Source organism: Momordica charantia (genome assembly GCF_013281855.1).
Source record: "Momordica charantia cultivar OHB3-1 chromosome 5 unlocalized genomic scaffold, Mcharantia_2.0 BLBB01000005.1, whole genome shotgun sequence".
Taxonomy (NCBI): domain Eukaryota; kingdom Viridiplantae; phylum Streptophyta; class Magnoliopsida; order Cucurbitales; family Cucurbitaceae; genus Momordica; species Momordica charantia.
The window spans coordinates 18,319,426-18,345,248 of record NW_028275163.1 but is presented as its reverse complement, the minus strand read 5'-3'; the positions used below and the strand labels follow the sequence as shown (position 1 = coordinate 18,345,248).

The window sequence follows — 25,823 nt, the reverse complement described above, 5'->3', positions numbered from 1 at the left end:
TATATATGTGTGTGAAGTAATCAAGTAATTATATTCCCATAAAGTTTATACCTCAACGGTTAAAATATTATTAACATTCTGATCTATTGATTGCAAGTTCGAATGTGGCCTACTCACATAAATTATAATTCTATATTAAAAAAAAAACCCACCATCCCATAATTATTTTAAAATCTAGTTACTATTTAATCCTGTTATTTGTGCTTAGCTTTAATTTTATCCTTTATAATTTAAAAAGTTTGAAGTCTATCCCTATAGTTCGGTGGTGTAACAATAATACTGATCACGTAAATATTTTAGAAGACAACAAAAATTATATGGACCAAATAATTTCGTCTAAAACAACAGGAATCAAATTGAAATTTGCTATAGTCACAAAGCCACATAGACAAAAATGGAAATTCAACCTTAACTATGTCTACAAACATTAATTTCTCGAACGATACTTAAGTGTTGACTAGTTAGTACCCATCTCTGTCGATCACCAATAAATCTTTTACCAAATAGGAGCCAAAAAAAAAACTTCAAAGTAAATTAAAGAACCAAAACCTAAGTAATGAGGCAAATAATTAAGAAACAAAATTAAAATAACATAGATATATAATATAATAAAATAAAGAATGGATTTCCCACACATTTACTAATTAATACAAAACTCATTTTTTTTAATACTTAATTATTGTTGTATAGTTTATAACAGGTGAGCCGCCCAAAGGAGCCATCCAATCTCTCTCTATTTGTGTCTGAAAAATATCTAGTAGCACACCACAGAGGCCACGCCACCAAGATTCTCACAGTAACTACGAGAAGAAGCAGAAGCAGAAGCAGAAGCCAAATGAAACCCATCTTTTTCTTCTTCATCTTCTTCTTCTTCTGCTGTTAAGTGTTTGTTTTTGTGAATTGGCATATATAAAATTACGAGGATGACCCTGGAGGAGTCGCTGAGATCTCTGTCCATGGACTACCTGAATCTGCTGATCAACGGGCAGGCCTTCAGCGACGTCACCTTCAGCGTGGAGGGCCGTCTCGTCCACGCGCACCGCTGTATTCTCGCCGCCAGAAGTCTCTTCTTCCGCAAGTTCTTCTGTGGGTCCGACCCCCCGCCGCCGGATCTCGCCGCCTCCTCGCCGCCGTCCTCCGCCTCGGCCTCACGTGCGCCCCACGTGATTCCGGTGAACTCTGTCGGCTACGAGGTGTTCCTGCTGCTGCTTCAGTTCCTGTACAGTGGGCAGGTCTCGATCGTGCCGCAGAAGCAGGAGCCGCGCCCTAATTGCGGCGAGCGGGCCTGCTGGCACACGCATTGCACCTCCGCCGTTGATCTTGCTCTCGACACTCTCTCCGCCGCTAGATCCTTCGGCGTTGAACAGCTCGCTTTTCTCACTCAGGTTCTCTCTCGCTTTTTATTCATTGTGTAAATTTTTAGGTACTGGGTCTGCTTTTGTTTTGGATTCTATGATATCTATGATCATTCAGAACGCAATTTTTGCAACCCAAAAAATAATTCTCTCTCTCTCTCTCACTCATTATCTCATGTGGAGACTCGAATTTTTGCCTTCAATTTCTGAATTTTCGATTTATTTTTCTTCAATTTGCAGCTTTGAGAAACTAAACGACTTTCTAAATTTGGATTTTTCTTTTCCATCAGATTATCAATCTTGTGTTCTCTACAGTGTTAAATTTAATCCTCTCCTCCTGATCTCCCAAAATTCACTTTCCTCATTTGGGTTTTTGTTGGAATTAATGCACAGAAAAAAAAATACACATTCTCATCACTTCATCATCATCAGCAAAACCAAAAACCAATGAAACGAAAAATCTCGTGTTCATTATTTGGGTTTGAAGCTTGCAAATTTTTCCCATTAGAAAACCCATTATTATTGAATTGTTTTTGCAGAAGCAATTGGCAAGCATGGTGGAGAAGGCCTCCATTGAAGATGTAATGAAGGTATTATTAGCTTCAAGAAAACAAGACATGCACCAACTTTGGTCCACCTGTTCTCACCTTGTCGCAAAATCCGGTCTCCCACCGGAGGTGCTAGCTAAACACCTTCCGATCGATGTCGTGGCAAAACTTGAAGAACTCCGGCTAAAATCCTCCCTTGCCCGCCGTTCTTTAATGCCTCATCACCACCACCACGACCTCTCCGTCGCCGCCGATCTCGAAGACCAGAAGATCCGCCGCATGAGGCGGGCATTGGACTCCTCCGACGTCGAGCTCGTGAAGCTCATGGTAATGGGAGAAGGGCTGAATCTTGATGAAGCTTTTGCCTTGCATTATGCTGTCGAGAATTGCAGCCGAGAAGTCGTTAAGGCTTTGCTCGAGCTCGGAGCCGCCGACGTTAACTACCCCGCCGGCCCAGCTGGCAAAACCCCGCTTCACATGGCGGCCGAAATGGTGTCACCTGACATGGTCGCTGTCCTACTCGACCACCATGCTGACCCAAATGTCCGAACCGTCGATGGCGTCACGCCTTTAGACATCCTAAGAACCCTAACTTCCGACTTCCTCTTCAAAGGCGCCGTCCCAGGGCTGACTCACATCGAACCGAACAAGCTCAGGCTCTGCCTGGAGCTCGTCCAATCGGCCGCACTGGTTCTCTCCCGCGAGGAAAGTAATGCTAATGCTAATGCCAATGTCAATACCAATACCAATGTCACTTCCTCAGCTCCAATTTATCCCCCAATGAGCGACGATCGCAATAGCAGCAGCAACAGCAACAACATCGGCAACCTGAACCTCGACTCGAGATTGGTCTATCTGAATCTTGGGGCCGCCGCATCGGCCCAAATGGGTGGTTCTAGGGTGGATGGAGAAGATGATCATAGGCATGGGTCACAAGGAGCAGGCTGTGTCCCAACAATCTACCACCATTCCCATGACTATTGAGATCAGCAGCATCAAAATCTTGTCATATAAATTCATAAACACCATCTAAATTGAAATCAAAAGAGAAGAAATGGGGAAAGGAAAAAAGAAAAAAAGAAAACTCAGCTAGATCATCAGCTGCCCTCTTTGGGGATCAATTATCATTGGATCAATTATAATGTTCCTTTCCATATGACCCTTCCTCCTCTTCTTCTTCTTCTTCTTCTTTTTTTTTTTTTTGATAAATTAATTCAGTTTTGCTATTTCTCTCTCTGTGGTTGTTTGTGGAATTTTTCTCCTCCTTTTTTGGTATTTTGTTTTGTTGTAGGGCTTTGATGAGAAGGTATATGAAGTAGAGGAAGTACTCCATTGTGAGAGAATTGGATGTATCATATTTGGGAGAGATGAGACCAGACAAGGCAAAGAATCTGACATATTTCCTTTAAAATTTCTTCTGCTTCTCTGATTGGAAGACAGACTCTCAGGTCAATCTTTTCAAACCCTTTTGGTCCTAATTTCTCTTACTTCTTTATCTATTAATTAATAATTAATAATTATCATATATATCTCTACCAATATAAAATCAAAACTTTTGTGGGTTCTAATTAATTAATAATACAACTCTATCTCTACTTATTTTATTTTCCCACTTCTAAATGTCATTTTGTCCCCCACCTACCCTCCACAATACAAATTAGGTGAATTCAACAATTTTTGGTTTCATATGCAATAATTATGGGGCTCTCTTCTCTTCTCTTCTTATTTTTCTTTTCAACTTTCCTTTATGTCATTAATATTTCTATATTTTGGATCCCATCACAGCCAGAGACAAGGCAGCCTAGAAGAGAAAATGGGGGATGGGACAATTTTGCATTAACAGATTTCTCCTAATATTTTTACTTCTTATTACTAATTCATGCAAGGTTGTTATAGTTAAGAAATTTATGCTAAGTGACATTCTCTAGTATGGTCAATCAATTAAAATGACTATATATAAATCGTATCGATTGACGAAGTATATTTGATATCAATCAAACTATTTGATTGATGGGTGTATAATTTGATGCCAACTAGATATGATTTATGAATGTTATTAGATTTCAATTCAATTATTTTTACAGTTTTGAGACAGGTTAAGATATGCCATTTTGAAACTTTTACTTCTTAAAAGTGTCATTTCTTGAACCAGGGTGAAAAGACACTGTCAAAAAATTTGGCCCAGAAGGAATTGGGCATGTTGACTATAATTTTCTGTTCTCAAACATTTTGGAAGATGTATTTGATTTTGGTGATATAGGCATCATCTATTGTTGGGTTGTGGACAAATTCAATTGGGTATGAGCTTGACTAATATCTATACTTATCTTTTTATTTGTGAAAATAATGATATTATATAATATTACTCAAATCTTATTATATAGTTTTAATGTGAGGAGAGAGAATAGAAGAGAAAGAAATTTGTGGCTGTGAGATGCATGAGTGAGAGAGAGCAACATTATTGAATGTGACCCCAAAAATTGATTGGGGTTATTAAATATTGGGTGATATCTAAATTTGGATTTCTTCTTCCTCTAAATCCTCCTTTGTGTCCCCTCTCTCTTTCCTTATTTGGTAATTGGTATGCTTTTCAAAACCCTAGCCTGCTTTGATCTTTATTTTTACATGTTATGTTGTGTACTGTCTCCACAATCACAAGGTTTGGTTGTTCAATTGGTGCCAACCCATTTGAGTTTGTGTATTTGCTTCCCCCTCTTTAGTTTTTTTACCAAACTTAGAAGACTTAATTTTTTTTGGTGGGAGAGCATTTTACTATGGGAAAAAGGATGGTTTGTTTGAGCTAAAATATGGTTTTAGGTGGGGTAGTTTAAAAGTTTTTAGTATTACCGTTTAAATTTGGGTGGGTGGAAATTTGGACCTCTGACTTTTCAGAGGAATATTGATGCTTTGATATGGACCTCTGACTTCTATATCTTGATCGTGTTTATAGATTTCTAATGATGTGGACTTTATGCTCTTAGCAAGAAATGTGTGACAATAACGTTTTTAAGTTTAAATTGTTATTGGGAAATGATTTGCAAAAAAAACATGGGTGAGTGAATGAAGGAAAGAACGATTTGTACAATTTGAACTCAAAAGATGTCGAAAATTTTATTGATTTATGAGTCGGATTTTAATTAGGTTTTTTATTAGGGACTAAAGATATAGATGTTGAATCGATGTTATAAAAAGAAAAAAAAATATGAGGATTGAAACATTACATGAACCAAGACTTTGGTGATTAATTTTCTTAATGAAATTTGAATCTAAAAGTTCATTATCCAATGTCATGTAGAATTATTCTTAATTGATATATATTCATGCATGTTAAGTTTGAAACTTTAGCGTGTCTCTAAAGATTAAAATAGTATTTCAATTCTTGCACTTTAAAATTAATTCTATTTAGTCTTAAACTTTTAAATATTCAAAATAAGGCTGTACTTTTAATAAATCTTAAAATTATTGATCCTTCATAAATTTTAAAGTTAATTTTTATCGGAACTTAGGCAAAATATTAATAATAACTCTGGTTGAAGAAAGGGTGTAACATGTGAATAGTTTTCAAAAAAATATTGGAATTTTAAGGTTTGTTGAAAAATGAAAGGATTGACCTTTGAAAGTATAGGAATTAACTTATGATGAAAACTACTAACTTAATGCTTGATTTGAAATGAAAGTACAAAAATAGTATTTTAATATTTTAAAATAATATTTGAAAGTGCAAAAATAATATTTTAATCTAAAGATAGACTGCTTAATGCCTGATTTAATAAAAGGGGTAAAATGGAAATAAAGGAAAATTATGGTATGATCAAGTTTAAGTGTTGATGGTAATTTCTTAATTCAAATAAATAATAAGGTTATAATATGCACATTACTATATTTCAAATGTTATTGGGTCAAAATAATGGTTAACTCGTTTAAAATTAGCTGCAACGAGGAGAAATTTTCTCCCCTATTTTATCCTTTTCTTTTTTAATTAACTTTCTTTAATAATTTTGCTTAAAGCTTTTATTATATAATTTAATATGTTTTGTTCATTTGGTTTTTTCCTTCAGTCAAATGAATATCAATTTTTAAAAATATATTTAAAATGACACCATAAAATATAATGTTTACGTTTAATTGTACCATTTTTTATTTGATTCCATTTTGCAAACTTCAACGTTATAAAAATTGTTACGTTGTTTCTTATACGTCAATTTTCCACTCAAAATATTGAGTGGTGTTTTCTCAAAATTATTTTTTGAAATGTTTAGTCAAGGAATAGGATTGAAACCTTTTAAAGAATAGAGATAATTTTAACAGAACGCAAACTTCGTCAGGAGTATTTTTATAGTTTAGATAAAGTTTAATTATATATAACTAATTTAATTTAGATACTCCAATCATGTCATCTAATTAAACTCATTAATAAACTTTATTTTTTTATATAGTGAAATATAACTAGAATTCTATGTGCATATCAATCTCATGTTTTAGAAATCAGTAATATAGGTTAAAAGTTAGAAGGTATTAAAGAAAAAAAACAAAGATCTAATGAATTTTTTTTAATCTTACCCCAATTACAAATTGGTGACAATATTTTGTAGCCAGGTATTTGTCGTTTGAGTTGTTCGGCCCTGATACCATATCAATATTCATAGGGTTCCTTCTAAAAGCCAATTGACAATGAGAGGAGTAACTCACTTATATTATAAGTCATTGTTATGTCTTTATTTCTTCAATGTAGGATCCTTAACAATGTTATATCATGTAATTCATCTTGCGGTTGTTTGAATTGTTGGCTTGGGTAATTGGCTTAACTTTTGTAGTCCATTTGTTACATATAGGAATTAGAAAATGTCTAACTAAAAAGATAGCGGAGTACAAATTTGATTTTGAAGCAAATTCCATTATTAAAAATTTTTTGAAGATGTATTTTCTTTGTTCAGACTTACGTATCACTCTCATGCCACTGAAGTATGTTCATCTATATCTTTTAAAATAAAGTAGTGAGCGGTTTTCTTTATTATTTTATATAATGTATGGTAGGAATTTGAAGATCTAATATTTTAATCGATAATATATATCTTAATTACTTGCACAATATTTAGATTGACATGAACAAGGACAGATCTTTACGTTCGGGCAATGGTTGGTTTTAGCTTTAGTCAGGTGCATGGATTTGGGAGATTAATTATTATGTCTTTTGCTTTCACAAAGCACAAGAATCAAAATGCCTTTTTCTTATGGCATAAAATTGAAGTTTAGACATTGACTTTCTTTATGTTATGGAATAAAGATATTGGAAATGATGAACAAAAATTAGCAAAGTGATAGACAAGCCATATGCTAGTGTTGGCAATAACAAGCTTTAATTAAATTAGTGGGGGTAACAAAATCAAATCAAACCAAATTAAATTTACACATTATATAACTCAACTATATTTTTTAAAAGTTTGCCCCAGAACTATGGACCTCTCTTTTCTAAAAGGTACATGTTTCCTACTCTCCCTCCAAAAGTTAGGAGTGTAAAATTTCGGTTGGGTCAAGTCGTTTTTTGGAAGGGAAAAAAATCGAGTCGGTTTTGCAAAAAAGGAACTCGAACCGAATTTACTCAATACATCTTTCCATGCAATGTCTCTTCAACATGGCATTGTCACCTAACTTTATTCCGTTGCAAAATCCACTAGGGAGGACCCGTTGTTGCTGAAGAAGATGAGTTCACACGACCTGCAGTTGCACGTCACCGTGAAGATTCTTCGCTGTTCAGAGGACGCGCGCTATAGAATCTGGGTTCGAGGGCTGTGGGTCGCTGTTTGGAGATGCCGTTGGAGTAAAGTGAGATTGTGGGAGAGAGAAAGGTATCGAAGAGAGAGTGAGATGGAGAGAAGGGGGCAGATCGAGAGGGACACAAATAATAAAGATTAGGATACGAGATGGATCCACATTTTGGTAATACATTCAATGTTGCTTCCTAACCGACATCATTTCTTTTACATCTGATGTCGATTATTAACAGTCACAAAATGTCCAATTTTTTAAAATTTTAAACTGATCACATTAAAGGGAGGTGCGCTCTTTTCAAAACTGACATAATATACAATTCGTCATTGTTTACAAATTGCCAACTAACATCAAAGGTTTATATTGTTGTAGTGGGTGTTTCTTGAAGCAGCACACGGTATTTGCATGTACCACTTGTCCATGAACTTGAAGGACAAGTTCAAAAATGATGACATGCATACAATGTTCATACTGGTAGCAAAGGTATTCTGTGTGCCATGACATATGTGTTTTTGGCCAACTGAGTGGACTTTTAACCAGTTGTTTTGGTTACGAGTCCAACAATTCCTCCACCAATGGGTCTTGAAAGCAAGTTAGTTAAATTCCTATAAATAAAACACTCACACTAATATTTACCTCGTGTCGCGTGTCAGTGTTTCGAAGACCTCACACACTACTTCCTCACGCTCGAGTTCCTTCGTATCCTCTCAGAACTCATCCATTACTTCATGAGCCTGGGGTTCTATCCTATCCTCTAGCACTGCAGTTGCTTCCCCAACCTCGGGTTGCTTCATCTCCTCACTCGCACCTTCCTCAGCCTCCAATTCCCTCAAATCCTCTCCCACCTACCCTACATCTTCTTCAACCTCTGATTCCTTCAACTTCTCTCCCACCTCACCAACACATTCTTCAGGTTCCGTTTCCATTGTGTTAATATTTTCCATCGTGTCGTTGTCACGTTGTCCAGATGGAGCATATCAACTACTACTGCCACCTCTAGTTCCTTTCCCATCTCCTTCACCATTATCGCGACACGGAGCGGTCGACGTCATCCCCTCAAGAGTCTCTTTCGAGATAAGGGTTTGGAGTGCCACCAATCATATACGAGGTGTGATTGGTCACCTATTTAAAAACTTGGTCTGCGAAAACAGATTTTTGGTTCGGGAGTCGACTGAACGTAGGGAAGGTGTTAGCACCCTACAACACCCGTTCGAAAACGGTACCACATTTTATCATAAATTATCCTATTATTGTATTTGGTCTAAGGAAAAAAAATATTTTTGTGTTTTAATAGAAATGTCTCATGTTATATTAATTCACACCTTGTTATAAGATTTGAATTAATAGGTATGAGTGACACGAACACCATTAGAAAAATTTTAACACCTCGAGAATATTGGAATGTCCCAATTTCCATCATTGAAGTTTTTGAAAAAATTATTTAGCAAAAAATAATTTTAAGACTTGAAACTTGAAACATGAGTGATGATACTCCAACGTCTCACCAACGTGCCACCACCTTAGGATATAAGCTATGTTCATTTTTAAAATACAAATTTTGTATTTTTGGAGAAAAGGGTGGTGATGGTAGGATAAGAAAGGAGAATAGATGAATTGGTGGTTATTGCGGAAAAAGATGAGTTTTAGAGATGGAGAGAATAAGATACACTCATGGGTTTCTAACTCTCTGCCTGTTTTCTATGTGTTTCCCCTTCTCCCCACTGCAGCCCTCTTTAAATACACCTAATAACGGTAAAAAAGAAAAAAGAGGCAAGAGAAGAGAGAAAAAGAGGAGAGAAAAAGAGGAGAGAAAAAGAGGAAGGAGAAGAAGGGGAGGGGATACGTCCCTTGGGTTTGACGAGGGTAAGGAGGAAATAAAAACTAATTTTAACAGATCAGTTTTAGTAAAACCAAAATCCCTTTTTAATTAAAACACAATTTTTGTGAAATAAAATTATTTAATTAAAAACAAATCAATTTTTTTATTTTAATAATAAACAAAATCTATTAAAACAAAATCTAAACAAAACCTTTTTTACTTTCTTATTAATAAAATCAAAATCTAACCATTTTTTTTAGTTTAAGTTAATTTAAACTTTATCTTAAAACTAATAATAAAGTAAAATGATATTATTTTTAACCAAACCCATTAAAATCAAATTTTTTTAAATCATAATAATAAGAAAAAAATAAGTCGGACCAAATACGATGTCTACCGTATTTTTTCAAAGCTTCAAGGTGTCGACTGGTAGACCCTATATAGAGTAAACAAAATATTAGACTAGAGCTCTTTTACATATATAGACCATTAGTAAGCATAAACATCTTAACGAGATGACGCAAGAAATTCCTAATGGTTTCTAAATCACCTTCCATACCCGCGACTCGATCATCCATACTAGCCACTACCTTTTCTACACCGGCAAGCCGTTTATCAATACCAGCCACCTGCTTAGTAATGGCCCTCAAACTGGACTTCCATTTGCATCGATGGGAAGATTTTTTGTCATTCTTCTTCTTTGTCTTACACTTCACTACAATAAATTCAAGCTTTAGCGACGCACAAAATCGTCGCAATAGATACATATTTCGTCGGCAAAAGATATTACCGATGATTTTTTTCGTCGCAAGAATCATCGGCATAACCTCTTCGCGAAAGGTCTTTGGCGACGAAATTCTAATTTCGTCGCCAAAAGGAGCTATAACGACGAAATTGGTGACGAACCAGATTTCGTCATCAAAGGTTCAATTTTTAAAAAACATATCGGTACGCTGCATTTTTTTAACAATTTTGTTACATAAACATTTCTTCAAATTCAAATCAAACTCCATAAACACATTCAAAATTATAATATAAACTTATATTTATATTAAACAAAACATGATTTTACAATTAGTCTTGTACAGATATTCAAATGCAATATAAAGCTAAATTTCGACTAAAGCGTACATCGTTTAAACCTTCTATAATTCCCAAGCTTCCAAGAGGAAAAGCAAAAGAACCTGAAAAAAAACAAATGAAATATAAACCAATGAAAACAAAGAGCTGTATGTCTAACTCATTCCACTACATTGTTCAAGTAGTACTTATATGCTAGCTAGATAGTTATACAAGCTAATAATTAAACGTAAAATATGATACAACATACAACCAAACATGCAAAATACAATGTGTTTCAATATGGTTTTATAACATCAAAAAACTAGGACACAAACCTACATAAGTCACTAGCTTCACTACCTTGAAGAATTGAAAATGATTATAAAAGAAGACAAACCTACTAAGTAACTCCTAAATAATTTATCAAAACAAAAAACTAGGGCACAAACAGCAAAAAATAAATTTCTCTCCTCTTTACAATACTTCAACACTCAAATTCAGAAACTTAAAAAATCTACAATTAAAAAACAGCAGTAATTTGATTTCAAGTACGTAACATCATAGAGGCAAAAAAAAAAAAAGAGTTTGAAATTATACCTACAAAGAACATTAGAGAGACACGGTGGAGAGAGGCTGCGATGACGACCACGACGACGAATGAGCATAGACGGCCTGTATTTCGAGATACTTAGATTACTTGAAAAAAATAAGAACAAAACAATTAGAATTTATTCCTTAAAGGAATAAGAAGAGTGGCGGCGGACGAACGAGTACGGCGGACCAACAAAAGAAGGAAGAGAGGAGAAAGAGCAGAGGCAGGGAGAAAGAGTGGAGGTATGGGAGAGGGAGTAGTGAACGAAAGAAAGGCGGGGAGAAAGAAAAAAATACAGAAATGGAACAGAAAGGGAGAGAGGTGGGTTTAATAGTGACCTAGGACGACGAAGTAAAATTTCGTCACGAAAACCACTAATTCGTTGTCTTAATTTTCTCAAAACTTTTGACGACGAAAATTACATTTCGTCATCAAAGTACCCTAATTTCGTTAGGACCTTTAGGGGCTGTTCCTCAAATTGCGAATTTTTGTTCATTTTCTCAGCGAAAGAAAAATGCTTCGCGGGGAACTCGTTTCATGTCGGCGTATTCGTGCCGGTTAGACGTCGGCCCATCTCACTTGGAATGCTATGCATTCTTTTCGATATTGTACTGACGCTGAATACCGACCCAATCTCGATGAAAAAAGCAAAAACGTGCAGCGTAGTAAGCGACGAAATGCTTCGGGGAGTTGAAAATAAGCGTAGATCCGCCCTCTCTCTTTGGCTAGTTGGCTAGTTGCGCGATAAGCGGGAAAGCATACCAGGCAGGGAAAGAAAGGCCCGCAACTCTCGAAGAGGAAGATGCCACCAACCGCCCGAATCACTGTAGCAAACCCTCCCTTTACTCAATGGATAGCGCTTTTATCCTCTTTCAAGAGAAAAAAGAAGAAATGAGGGAGAAACTAGTGATGATTGCCATGAATGTAGCCTTCGAGGACGTGTACAAGAAGGTCTTTGCCGATTCCTATCAACATGGTGCACCTCTCAGTAGAGGGGCACATTGGTTCCAGGATGACAACCAAAGACTAAAGCCCGGTCCGAGCAAGATCGTCGAGACGCCTACGCGTGGGGCCATTGCTGACGCCCCTTGCAGAACCCGGCCACCTATTTCATTCGACGTTTCGGGGTGGGGGCCCGCCCGATTCGACCGACTTTTGGATAACAAGAAGGCGAGCTGATCTGCTTTGATCTAGGAAAAAGCCCAGTCAGCCACCAACTCGGTGCAGGTCACGTGACCTACAGCTCGGCCTTCGCTTTTTGAGGCTTCCTCTACCCACATCTCTATGTGCCCGCAGCACTTCCATTGGCGGTTGGTGGCCTCTTCCTCTTCGAGAGTTGCGGGTCTTTTCCGCTGCATGAGTGGTAGCTCACGCTCAAAACTCGTCGGACACGAGTCCTAGTCGTTGCGCAGCGGTCCGTTTCCCGGCTTCGCTTGCACGATTTGCACTGATGATTGGTTTCATCCATCCTCGACCCTAATGAAATTAAGTATTCAGGGGCCAGTCAGTCAAGCGGTTCGGGTTCTCGGTAGGTTCCCGTTCGCCGTAAGTTTTGTTTCCTTAATTTTCATTAAAAAATTTGGTAGCAAAATTCCCGCTCATCAAAGTACCCTAATTTCGTCGCCATAAGTTTTGAAAAAAAAAATCTCGTATTATGCAAAAAAAAAATTTGGCGACAACTTTATTTTCGTCGCTGTAGGGTACTTTTGGTACAAAACTTGTGGAAACAAATTTGCAATTCATCGCCATAAGATACTTATGGTGATGACAGTCACACTTGATCGCCAAAAGTATCCTATGGCGATGAAAATAAAAACGTCATTAGGGGTGTTCAAAAAACCTGACAACCCGATGAACCCGACGAACCCAACTCAACTCGTAAGGGTTGGGTTGGGTTGAAAAATTCTCAACCCTGTCTTCCTCCCTCCATCCCATTCCTTTCATCTCCCTATTGGTTCTCCTTCTCTGGTCTTCCCCTCCTTTCTTCTCCCTCCATTCTTCGTACGCTTCTTCCTTTTCATCCTCTTCTGATGATGGCGGCTGGGAATAGTGAATAGTGCGAAGAGTTCAAAGTTTTCTCTATGATGAACAATCGATTTCTGCAACTTAAAACGTTTAGGATTTCGATTGAATCCTCTTTCGTTCGACTTCCTTCCTTCTCTCGTCTCAACCCGATGACTTAACCCGACCTAACCCCAAAATATAAGGGTTGGGTTTGGTTGGGTTGACCTTCTTGTTCGGTTCCATCGATTCTCTGTTCTGCCCAACCCGAAAATTCGGGTTGGTCCAAAAAACTCCCCTAACCCGACCCAACCCAACCCTTGAACACCCCTCAAATGGAAATAACAATTTTAATTGAATATATTTATTTATTTTACCTATATAATATATAGATAAAATAAATATATTTATATTTAATATTTAAATAGATAAAGATAAAAAAATATAATAAGATAAAAGATTCTAATAATAATCAATTATATTATATATTAAAATTATATTATATAATAAATAATTATATAATAAATAAGATATAGATATAAAGAAGAAAATAATTAAAAAAACTACGGACTTGTATTGGATTGGCACTATAAGTTTGGTGGCCATAAAGGAAAATTCTTGTAGTGCTTCTCTCTGTGTCCATCGTCACAGCACTAACATCGATATTTGCATCCTGCATGTCTCTACTTTCCATTGCAGGCAGGACGGTTCCAACATCGACATTTGCATCCTACCTATCTCTACTTTCCATTGCAGGTAGGACTTGATCCAATGTCTGGTCCTCCTAAACAAACTCGTTCGCTGATGGTGGGTCAAATACCCTTTCCATGAACCTTTGCTCCACCTCCATGTCAAACAATCTTATAGAAACCCTAGCATGTGCATAAGTATACCAGTGACGCCCAATTATATGTTACATATGAGTGAGTCTGAATCTTATAGATGTCGACTGGAATATCTCCCTTTCGATAACGACCCATGCAAGTGAATGGTTGCACTTCCACCTAAGAATGCGTGGGATAGCATATGGACAATCCATCCAGTCAAAAAAGAGATTGTTTCGTATCCCCACACCTGTACCAATAACCGAACTATGTGAGTCGTCTTGAACATTAGATAATAAAAATACAAACATGAATAGTTTAAATACTTGTAATGCCTTGGGTGGAAGAAAAAATCGACCAAACCATTTAAACTGAGAAATCGACCGAAATCGATGGCTGTTCGATTCCAGAACAGTTCGATTTTCGATTTCAATCTAGTCCATGCTTAAAACTGATGGTAATCAAATGGCTTCAGGTTCAAATCACACAAATCGTTTAAAACTCGAACCGACCGTCTAACATTTGAAAAAAAAATTAATAAAAGTAAAGTGCACAAACCTCAACGCTTGAATTACTTAGTTGTGGCAAAAAAAAATTAAAAAACAATTTACATGAGCAGCCCAACGCCTTGACGCACAAATCCAATAGCTTTATTCTTGGTTAAACAAAAGAAAAAAACTACTTCACCTCAATAGTTATTGGTTAAATAAAAATAATAATAAAAACACTTCAACCCAAAGTCCCACACGACTTCTCATCTTCTTCTAGCAAACAATAGGGTTTCAATTTCAACACTTCATTTTCTACCTTTGTGTCTTCTCTCCCACTCTCACAATTGACAACTTTTCAAGCATTTCAAGCGCATGGTTTTAGATTTTTTCTTTTTTTCCTTTTTGATCTCTTCTCTACCATCCTCTTGATCTTCATCTTCTCCCCTCTCTTTGTCATTCTTCACCATTTGCTCCTAGGTCTCCTCTACATAATCTGCGTCTTCCTCTTGCAACGCATTCTCCTTCATCATCATCGTTTCTACCTTTGCTTTCTTCCCTCTCGATTCCGCTCACTTTCATCTCTCAGCCTCTCGTCTCACACTATCAATGAACCCACACACCAATTCGAACAAGCTTGGTGGATCTGCTACCCTAAATCCTAACACCCACGAACTTGTTGGTTAATCAACCGATAAACCGTCGGTTTATCGATTCGTTTTAGGTCAGTTTTCAAACTGATTGCCAGTTCGTCTCGATTTGTGATTATAATGATATTTATAATCGATTTGGCTTCGGTTTGGCTCCAAAACGGAATCGAACTGACCTTCTTACACCCCTAGGAATGCTCATGGAAAACCATACAAACTATATGTCTTCGTCAACAACCCCTCGAACACCATTCCACCCTAGTCATAATTACAACACACTTCCAAGTTATCCATAATTTCTTACAAGCTCGTGTCGAACTTCAGACTCCTCTCTCTACCCATCAATCTACCCATCAACACGAACTCCATAAAGTATACAATTGGTATCTTTACCGCATCCAAGTCATTCTTAACTGTATCTCCATGTACTTCTTCTCCAAATCACATAGTAATATGTCAATATTGTCATCGAAGTACAAAGTCCTAAGCCTCATGGAAAATGTGTCCTTAATAATCGGAATCCTACTATATTTTAGGTTTGTAATAAGGTTAAACTCCCTCAAACCAAAAGATACGCTATTACCCAATACGTCCATAGTAATCACATCGTTTCTACTATCCTTCACTTCTCTAAGCAATAGGTTTGCATAAGTAACCCGTTAAGTACAAGGTGCACATCTAGTAAATGATCAAAAATGGTTTTCCTAAACATACTAAGTTATCGGAGGGGTCAGTTTTTTCTAAAGCGCCTTGATCGTGCTCCCTATATAGGATAGACAGGTCAAATTGGTAGAGCGATAACTAGAGAAAGGGATCTTAGATACTATTTCCATTTTATATACGTGAAATAAAGAAAAATATGTCTGAAAGGATTAATCAGAGAGCCACAAATACGTATGGAAAGAAGAATAACTTAAAACCAAAATTCACGGTTAAAATTAGATTACATCAAAATTCACGGTCGCAACCTCGACTGTAATCGCGACCGAAATTTTGACAAAACACAAACCTCGAGCAAACTTCCTCGAGTTTTTTGGGAAATTTGCTCAAGAATTTGTGTTATGTCAAAATTCACAGTCGCAACCACGACCGTAATCACAACTGGGAATTTTGACAGAACATAAAGCTCAAGCAAACTTCCTCAAGTTTTTTGTGAAATTCGCTCAAGAATTTGTGTTCTATCAAAATTCACGGTTGCAACCATGGCTAATATGAACCAAAGTATCCTAGTCATGCCACAAGAATTTAAAGGAAGATGTTGGGGTTTATCCTACGTCCAAATTGACAACAAATTGAAGTTATATTAAATGCATCTTGGACTTCATTTATAAGGAACTCAAGTTAAACTCGAGTTACATTTAAGGAAGTCAAGTTCAATTAAAGTTAAGCTCTGCATTAAATAAACTCAAATGCATCTCAAGCTTCGTTAATGCAAGCTGTCAAGCATCCTTTAATGGAATGTTACACAAACTATGACATTATTTACTTATGGAAGATTACAAAAACTATGAAGGTTGACCAAAGTACTTCATTCTCGTATTTAAAGTTCATTTCAGTTTTAAACCTTTCATTTATTAACTTTAGGTTACTTTTTTGAGTTATTGCAAGTTATGATATTAACGTACTAGGGAGTTACAACATTTCCATTGTAATTTGAGTTTTAAGATCAAACGAAAATTGAGCTTATTGAGCCATGAGCTTTTCCTTTTGCATTTCTTGTATTTTAGAATTATATTCTAGAATCATTCAAGTAGTCTAGATCAAGCTAACTTGTGGAGTATATTTGAATCTTGAGGTTGGAAACAAGTTTTCTTTGCTCTTGATCTTCATCATTGGGGTAAATTTGTTCTTAAAATTTTCCTTGGGTTGGTTCCATAATTGTTTTTGGATTTTCTGGATTTAATTCTATGAGTCTTATTTGTTAACAAAATTCTTAGATTCAACTCTCAAGAATTTCTTATCAACGATCGTAATCGTGATCGAGAATTTTGACCGAACGCAAAACTAGAGCAAACTTCTTATAGTTTTTTGGGAAATTTGCTCAACAATTTGTGTGCCGTCAAAATTCAAGGTCGCAACCACGGGCGTGTTCGCAATAACAAAACTCGAGCTTCCTTGCCCAAAAACCCTAAACCCAAACTACCTTCCTCGTCCTAAATTCATCAAATCGACCTCCAACTCTCACCCAAAATCAATGAAATACAAACAGGAAACCAAAACATCCAGAAAAGAACATTTTCAAAAATCATCCCCAAACCACGCCCGAAATCAGAATCCTAGAAATTATCAACGAAAGGTTATTCAGAAAATACCAATTTAAAACCATAGAATTGAAATCCACTAAATCAAATCAAATACTTAAATGTCCGCCGCAAGATTTCAGATTTCAGATTTCAAAAACCTACAAACATAAACATAATAAACTCAAAATTACTAACCGCAGGATTTCACAATTCAAATTTCAAACCAACTTAAAGAAACCTCAAAGCTTCAGATTTCAGATGAGTTTCAGAGAGAAATGGTTCAATCCCCCGCCGCAAGAAATAAGTATCAGAGAAGAGAAACAAAAAAATGGAAGCGAAAGAAAAGGAAATGGATACCAATGGTTTCAAATTAAAATCAGGGACATATTTGTAAATGTCTTCACATTTACTCAACCGGGGATAAATCTTCGCCCATGAAAATACTTTTTTTTTTGTTTATTTACATTAAACCCGGCCGTGGTTGGTTCGAATACGCCCGTGATTCATCGTTAAGTTGAGGCTTCATATATCACACTTTTTCAGGGCAGTTTGGTCATTTCACACGAGCTGTCATGCGGTTATAAAAGGAAGTTTTGATGTGGTGGTCATCTGAGTGAATTGATAACTTTTTTTTAGTTATTTGGGTCCATTTCCCCTCGAACCGAAGAAACTTTGTACCTTGGGTCCAATGGTTGAGAACAATGCTTATTTTTATTTTCTGTAAATTATTATATCGATGTATTTTTTCTTCTCTATCAATTATCAGATTTTTGAAATTCAATTTTCTTATTTTAAATGATTTTTAATTTGAATAAGTAGACAAAATTCTTTAAAAGCTTTTTTTATATAATTTTTAATTTCATATAAAATTTTCTTTTTCTTTATTTTTTATTTAAATAAAATAGTTAAAGACGTTTATATCTTATAGATTTAGATTGTATGTCAATTTAAACCTATCTCCAAAATATTATCTTTTTAAATCTCATTTTCTTTATTATAAACTTATATAGAAAATTTAATAATACTTATTGATGCAAAAATCTGCCAAGGCACGGATGATGATCTGGGAGGTCGGCTGGCAACACTTAGAGCGGTTCTTGAGGTACCTGCAAGGAGGGAAGCCACTCCAACGTCCAAGTTAGTATATCATCCGAGCTCAATAGATCAGCGTCAGACAGATTTCATCCCTGGGCTGGTGATGGAGTGGTGTATTTATAGCGGTTGATGGGGTAGATAATTGTCCCATCAAGGTTTTTGCCTGCTTGCACCAGGCTCTCCTGAGCGACCTCCGGTCTTGGCTATTGACCAGTTCGTTCTCTGTTGCGTTAGGTAAGATCTGGCGCTCTGCTCCCCCTACTAAGTTACTAAGGTCGACCTATTAGGTCGGCACTTTTGGCTTTGGCTGAATAAGTTGGCTGTGAGCAGATTGACTCCTAACATTGGCCCCCTCTCAGGTCGGGTGATGGGTCACTCACCTGAGAGACGTTGGCAAGAGTGCAGACGACCTGTTTTTTACCTCCTCTCCGAGTTGTTATGGATGACGTGGACCAATTGATCGCTCCGACAGGGGCATTCAACCGCTCTTGAGCACCTAACCGTCGCTTTGGCTCACGATCTAGACCGTCTGCGGAAGGACACGCGTACGGCGAGGATTGCTTCCCCTCGTGTATATATATACTTGAGGGCTTCTCCTTCATTTCACACTTCCAAGATTTTTCCTGCTCTCGCGCCGAGGTTACTAGCTCGCCCCTTCTTTGAAAATTCATTGTAGTTAGTAATGTCGGATAGGTGTAATGGTAGCTCTAGGTCTAGGAGTGCAAGCTCGGAAGAGAGCTTCAGGTCGCCCCTATGAGAGTCCTCTCTCGTTGCCTCGCTTAGTGGTAGGTCGTCCCCTAAGGGAATAGCCTTGGTTGGCGCCTCTAGCAATAGGCTCTCTTTCCATGCCGGTGGGGACGACCTTTCTCAGTGTATGGAGATTCAACCCTACGTGCCTCCCTCTAGGTCCCCAAAAAGACCAGCTGACAGCTCTTCCGAGCTAGAGGAGGGGTCGCTAGCCTTCTTTAGGGATAGATACGAAATTCTTCATTCTATAGGTATGAGGTTTCCTAGGCGAGACGAGACTGTAGATAACCTCCCCGAAGGGCACGTCGACTTCTCCTTCTAAGAGAAGATGTTCAACTTCAAGGTTTGACTTCCCCTTCACCCTATCGTCCAAGAGTTCCTTGCCATCATGAACCTAGCACCGGCCCAGCTCGCTCCCAATGGGTGGGGGATTCTACTCGGCTGTTGGATGCTATGGTGGGGGCTCGGCGTGGATAGCCTTGGCATGGAGTATCTATCCATCCCTCAATTTTTCTCTTGTTATACTGTCAAACACATTCCCAAAAACGCAGGTTGGTACTACTTATCTGCTCGTCAGGCTGTCGGGAAGTTAGTGCGGGGTCTTTCCTCAGTTCACCACTAGAAAGGAGATTGGTTTTACATCTTTGGCGATTGGTTAGCGAGGGGACCAAAGGGCGAGCTGAGCCGTCGAATGTTGTGCAGCTTCAGCCACTTAGGTAAAGCCCTTCCCTGGTCGCCAACGACTTTTGCTCCTTTTAGGTCTTTTGTATGCCTAACTTTGATTCGTTCTTACGCAGCTCTTATTTGACCTGTTCTGAGGCCAAACGAGTTAACATCCGAGTATCTCCAGAGAATCCTCAAGTTGCCTTGGGGAGCATGGCATTACTTAGCACTACTTGTGGATGACAATCTTTATGACTGCGGCCTGTACGTCGTCTCGAAAGCTGTCCCAAACCTCGCACCCTGAGTCCTTCGAGGTCGCTTTCACCGCTCCTATCTCCAGTCAACTCTGAGGGTACGTCATCTTTTTAGTTTAGACTATGGCCATGAAGAGAGCTGACTTATGAGCTTCTTCGCAGATATGCTGTCAGCGTTCCTATTGGGAAGGAAGAGGAGGGCGGTCGAGCTAAGAAGCAACTCCTCGCCTATCAAGGTTCATGATGAGGAGGCCCTAATAGGGTTGACCCCCGCTACTCTGCATCTTGACACTGTGATCGAAGCAGATCCTCTTTAGACGGTCCACACCTCGTCGAAAAAGAATAAAAAGAAGAAGAAGAAGGTAGACAAAGGTTCAAGTCCGAGCCCGCAGACACCTAATGAAGGCGAGAAGGTAACGCCTACGGTGACAGTTGATTTTGGCGGGCTGGTCGCTGCCAAGAAGATCGGCAAAGTGAGGGACCTCGAGCTGCCGTTCAGGATCCACCCCACCTCTGGGAGCATCAATTCTTTGGCATGCAAAGTGAGGCTCGCGAGTTTGGATCAAGCCATTGGACGAGTGGCTCACCCTCTGGGACACCTGTGAGACTGTCCAACTCCCCTTGATAACGCTGAGGTACGTTTCATTTTCAGCTATATTTCATCTGTTCATTCATTATCACCTGAACGCACTTCTTTTCTTAGGCGCACGCACTTATGTGCAAGTCCATGGTGTTCGTGGCGGTCGAGCTTTTGGGTTGCGACCGATGGGCAGAGAAAGAGACTACTGCCCACGCTCTGACCTCAGATGAGAGGGATCATTCCAAGGTCGAGCTCAAGGATGTCAGAGTGAAGTTGCTGAAGGCGCCTAAAAAGGTGTCCTCCCTTGACTTGAAGGTTGAGGAACTCGAGGGTGAGCTAGCAGCAAATGGGGAACAGTTGTGCAGCGCCCAAGCTTGTTGGAAAGCTCCGATTCTGAGGTCGGTGCTCTGAAGTTGGCCAATCAGAGCTTGTAGGCGGAGGTAGAGAAGCTCCGACGAGCTGAGGCTGCCATGGTTGCCAACCTGAAGGAAGAGGCCTTTCTAGATGCCAAGTTTCAAGAGTTGTCGAGCTACGTGGAGTTTAGCAAGGCAGTGGCTGATGATGGCTTCAAGTTCGCCCTCAAGTTCGTCCTTGCTTTCTTGGAGAAACACCACAGCGAGCTGGACCTAGTTCCTCTCAAACACACCTATGTCAAGTCGTGGACTGTCTCTGCTGATGGGACCATGGCTTCGCAAGAAGTCATTCAAGTCGGGGTGAAGAAGCTGGACAAGCACGCCCATATTGCCCCATGGAAAACGATCATCTGGTTAAGGTTGCTCAGTCCAACCTTCTTGACGAATGACTCTGCTACTTCTTCATCATTTCTTTTTGCTGCGACCCTATTGTCTTTCCTTAATGTATTAAGGTCTGAGGCCTTTTCCTCGGAAAATTTTAATGAAACCGTGGCGCATTTATCCTTTCTCTTTCTTCTTTTTTTAATTGCACGTTTTGGCTAGCTCGTACTTTCACATGCTTAAACAATTGACAACACTTTGGCGTTTAAAGAACAAAGCACGTTAGGCCCACATTTAAATGTAGCTCGACTCGTTTATGGGAAAATAGTTGCATTTAAATTTTTGCCAAGTACATAATACGTCCAGACATCTCGTTGGACCATGTTTAGCGATAGTAAATGAGCAGATAATGAGTGGGAGAGCTGCTTCCCTTCAAGGTTTGTCAAGGTGTAGTCTTAGGTCGTTTTTCGCTCTCCACCTGATATGTGCCCTCTCAGGTCGATTCTAGGGCCCCTCCTTTTTGGAGGACTTTGCGTAGCACGAGGTTTCCAGGTCGGAAGCGATGTGGCTTTACTCTTATGTCGTAGTGTCGCTTCACTCACCTTTGATACTCAGCTAGTTCGAGCTGTAAGGTCTCTCTTCTCTCCTCAATGAGGTCGAGATTCATGTGGAGCTCTTCGTCATTTGACGGTGTGTCGAGGGCTTCGGTCTGAGCTATTGGCATACCGACTTCAACCAACACCACGACTTCTGAGCCAAAGGCCAGAGCAAATAGGATTTCTCACATGGAGTTTCAGGTGGTCGTCCTATACGACCATAGCACATGGGGTAGCTCCTCGACCCACCTACCATTGTGGTCTTCTAATCTTAGTTTTAGGCCGCGCTTAATGATTTTGTTGATGGCTTTCACTTGGTTGTTGGTTTGCGGATGGGCTGGGGAGGAGCTGAAATGTTTTATTCCGAGCCGTGCACAAAAGTTATTGAACTTGAGGTTGTTGAATTGCTTTCCGTTGTCAGATACGATGGCGTGAGGTATGTTGAATTTGCAGATGAGGTTCATCCACATGAAGTTCGTGGTTTTGGCTTCCGTTATGGTAGCCAATGGCTCGGCCTCCGCCAATTTAGTAAAGTAATCTACGGCTACCACGGCGAAGTTCATTTGGCCCTTCCTAGGTGGGAAGGGTCCAATGAGGTCGATTTGCCATTGTGCGAACGGCCATGGGCCTGAGATCGACTGAGGAGCTCGGGCAGCTGATTTATCGTTGTAGCAAATCTTTGTCATCGATCACATCGGCAAGCGAACCTCATAGCGTCTCGTCCCATGGTGGGTTAGTAGTAGCCCTGCCTGACCAACTTAGCGACCAGAGATCGGCCTCCCGCATGATTGCCGTATACCCTTTCATAGATCTCTCTTAGGGCGTAGTCCGCTTCCTCTTGATCCAGGCACCTCAACAGTGGAAGTGAGAATCCCTGCTTGTATAACACATCGTCCCTAAGGACGTACCCCTCTACCTTGCGTCTCATCTTCCTGAGATCGACCTATTCGGGTAGCTCTCCTCCTTGTAGGAAGGCTTTTATAGGGTCCATCCATGTTGGGCCCGTGGTTTCCATGTTCATCACTTCTGGCTCTTGAAAAAAGGGTGCCTCCAGAATTTCAACAAGGATCGACCTGGGCAGCTCGGTAGAGTAGGAAGATATGAGCTTCGCCAGGGCGTCGGCATTGGCATTTTCGGCCTGGGGCACCCGCTCTATGGTGTATTCCTACAGCCAAGCTAGCAGCTCGCGTGTCTTGTGTAAGTACCTCTCCGTCCTGCTGTCTTTGGCCTGATACTCTTCGGTGATCTAATTGACCACAAGTTGCGAGTCGCTCCTTATGTCTATGCGTGTAGCGCCCATGGCTTCAGCCATGCGTAGACCTGCTATCAGCGCCTCATATTCTACTTTGTTGTTCGAGGCTGGGAAGTTGAACCTCAGTGCATACTTGAACCGATCTCCACTTGATGCCGAGAGGAGGACTCCGGCCCCATTCTCTTTCTCGTTTGAGGATCCATCAACGTTGAGGGCCCATCTACTCAAGCTCTCTTTATCCGAGCTAGGGAAGGGGGTGAGCTCTACGACGAAATCGACCACCACTTGACCCTTCATCGTAGCTCTTGGCTCAAGATTTATGTCGTACTCACTCAACTCGAGGGCCTATTTCATGAGCCTTTCGAAAGTGTCATGTTTTTGGAAGACCTGTTTCAACGGGAAGTTAGTGAGGACCTTCACATTGTGAGCTTAGAACTAAGGACGGAGACGTTGTGCTGCAACAGTTAGCGCCAACGCTAACTTCTCTAATTGCAGATAATAGGTCTCAGCGTCCATCGTAGACTTGCTCGTGTAGTACATCGGGCTCTACCAGTCGCCATCCTGTCTTACCAGTGCCGAGCTCATCTCGCTTGCCAACACCGCAAGGCATAGCGTAAGCTCTTTGCCCGACAACAGCTTTGATAATAGTGGTACCGAGCTCAGGTAACTTTTGAGCTCGTCGAATGCAACTTGACATTTTGGAGTCCATTCAAAGCGATCTTTCTTGTGTAGGACCTTAAAGAATGGCAGACACTTCTGTGGATCGTGATACGAAACGGTTTAGCGCGGCGATCTTTCTGTTGAGACGTTAAAGCTACTTTAAATTTTGAGGCAATTGGATATCTAATACAGCTCAGATCTTTTCAGGGTTCGCCTCTATTCCACGCTTGTTGACCATGAACCCTAGAATTTGCCAAAGTAGACCCACAACGCGCACTTCTCCAGGTAGAACTTCATTCGATACTTTCGAAAGACCTCAAACGTCTCCGTCAGGTCGGAAATGTAGGAGGTCGTCTTCTTGCTTTTTACAAGAATATAGTCTATGTAAACCTCTATGTTGCGACCTATCTGGTCGGCAAACATTTTATTGACCATGCGATGGTGGGTCGCATCCGCATTCTTAAGTTCGAAAGACATGACTTTGTAACAATAGAGCCCCTGGTCGGTGATGAACGAGGTGTGCTCTTGGTCAGGGGCGTGCATCTTGATTTGATTATACCCTAAGTAGGCATCCATGAAGCTTAGGAGCTCGAGCCCTACTATCGTGTCGACCAACTGATCAATCCGTGGGAGAGGGAAGCTATCTTTTGGACATGCTTTGTTTAAGTTAATAAAGTCTACGCACATCCTCCATTTTCCGTTTGATTTTTTTACTAACACTGCATTCGAGAGCCACCTAGGGTAATTAACTTCCTTAATATATTCAGCTTTAATAAGTTTTTGGACTTCTCCTACAATGACTGTGCTTCTTTCAGCATTTACAGGGCATCTTTTTTGTTTCACAGGTCGCACGGAAAGGCTTACATTAAGGCGGTGAACCATGATGTTCGGGTCAATCCCAGGCATGTCCTCGTGCGACTAGGCGAAGACGTCGGTGTTGCTTTTTAGGAACTGGATGAATTCTTCTCTCTCGGCAGCCCCCCAACTTGGTGCCAATGCTCGCACTGATTTGGACCGAGGAGTGGGACAAGCTTCAAGTCTTCCGCGGGCTCTCCGCTACTTTACTCATCAATTGGCTTATCTGCCTAGAGCTCGGGGGCCCAAGTGATTGGGTTGCAAGTGGGTTTGAGGGCTATAGTGTAGCATTCCCTCGAAGTCTTTTGCTCGCCTCGTATTGTCCCTACTCCCTTAGGAGTTGGATATTTCGTTGCAACCACCACAAATTCTGCCATCTTCAAGATTTGGTGTTTCCCTTCCCCTAAAGTTATAAGCAGTTCTATGAATCCTTCAGGTTTGACTGACTCGCCTGCAAAACTGACCAGCGGCGTAGGGCTGGGCCTCAGTTGGCTTCGCTCCCATCCCAGAGCGATGTAAGTAGAAAAAGATAAAATGTTAGCCGAGGTGCCCCCCTCGACCAGTATCCGTTTGACTAAGACATGATCAATCTGGGCTACTATGAGTAGGACGTCGTTGTGAGGGTTTTGCAGGCCCTTCGTGTCTTCATCCAAGAATGTGATCTGGTAAGGGACGAGCTGGGTGAAACTAGCGCACGCTTCGTGGCAAGCTTCTCAGGCCAGAGCCTTGCGTTTGTTTCCAGTCTGACCTCCGCTCGGTCCTCCAAAGATCATGTTGATCACAGCAAGTCGATCTGCGCGCTTGGAGGGAGATCGCGTCCTCTCTCTTTCTGTCCTTTCTCCTCTCGAGCCATCTCCTCCACTTCCTCCTCCATTGGGAACTCGTCCCACATGCTTCTTGAAATATCCCTTCTGGGTGAGACCCTCAATCTGCCTCTTCAGATCGTAACAGTCAGAGGTGTCATGGTCGTGGTTCTTGCGCTTCTCAAGGCTTCGATGCATGGGGTTGGGCTCGATGAGTAAGTCGAGCTTTGAGT

The 25,823-nt window shown here is 39.9% G+C and overlaps 1 protein-coding gene and 1 long non-coding RNA gene across 2 annotated transcripts; one reads left to right on the top strand and one right to left on the bottom strand.

Annotated features, from left to right (window-relative positions):
* The first annotated feature begins 702 nt into the window (after positions 1-702).
* LOC148211489 (BTB/POZ domain and ankyrin repeat-containing protein NBCL-like) lies at positions 703-3,139 on the top strand. Its single transcript, XM_088124640.1, has 2 exons — positions 703-1,385; positions 1,895-3,139. Exons 1-2 carry the CDS (start codon positions 924-926, stop codon positions 2,885-2,887), a joined length of 1,455 nt encoding a protein of 484 aa, XP_087980766.1. The 5' UTR covers positions 703-923; the 3' UTR covers positions 2,888-3,139.
* Positions 3,140-10,518: 7,379 nt separating this feature from the next.
* Positions 10,519-17,694, bottom strand: LOC148211488 (uncharacterized). Its single transcript, XR_015790684.1, has 3 exons — positions 17,547-17,694; positions 11,151-14,220; positions 10,519-10,675 (listed from the first exon to the last, which is right to left on the bottom strand). It is a non-coding gene; the product is annotated as an uncharacterized LOC148211488 (long non-coding RNA).
* Between the last annotated feature and the right edge of the window lie 8,129 nt (positions 17,695-25,823).

Excerpts from the sequence above, each read along its gene's own strand:
- LOC148211489 (XM_088124640.1), top strand. The coding sequence starts at position 924 with ATGACCCTGGAGGAGTCGCTGAGATCTCTGTCCATGGACTACCTGAAT. Across the intron at positions 1,386-1,894 it reads AGCTCGCTTTTCTCACTCAG|AAGCAATTGGCAAGCATGGT; the intron begins GTTCTCTCTCGC and ends TTGTTTTTGCAG.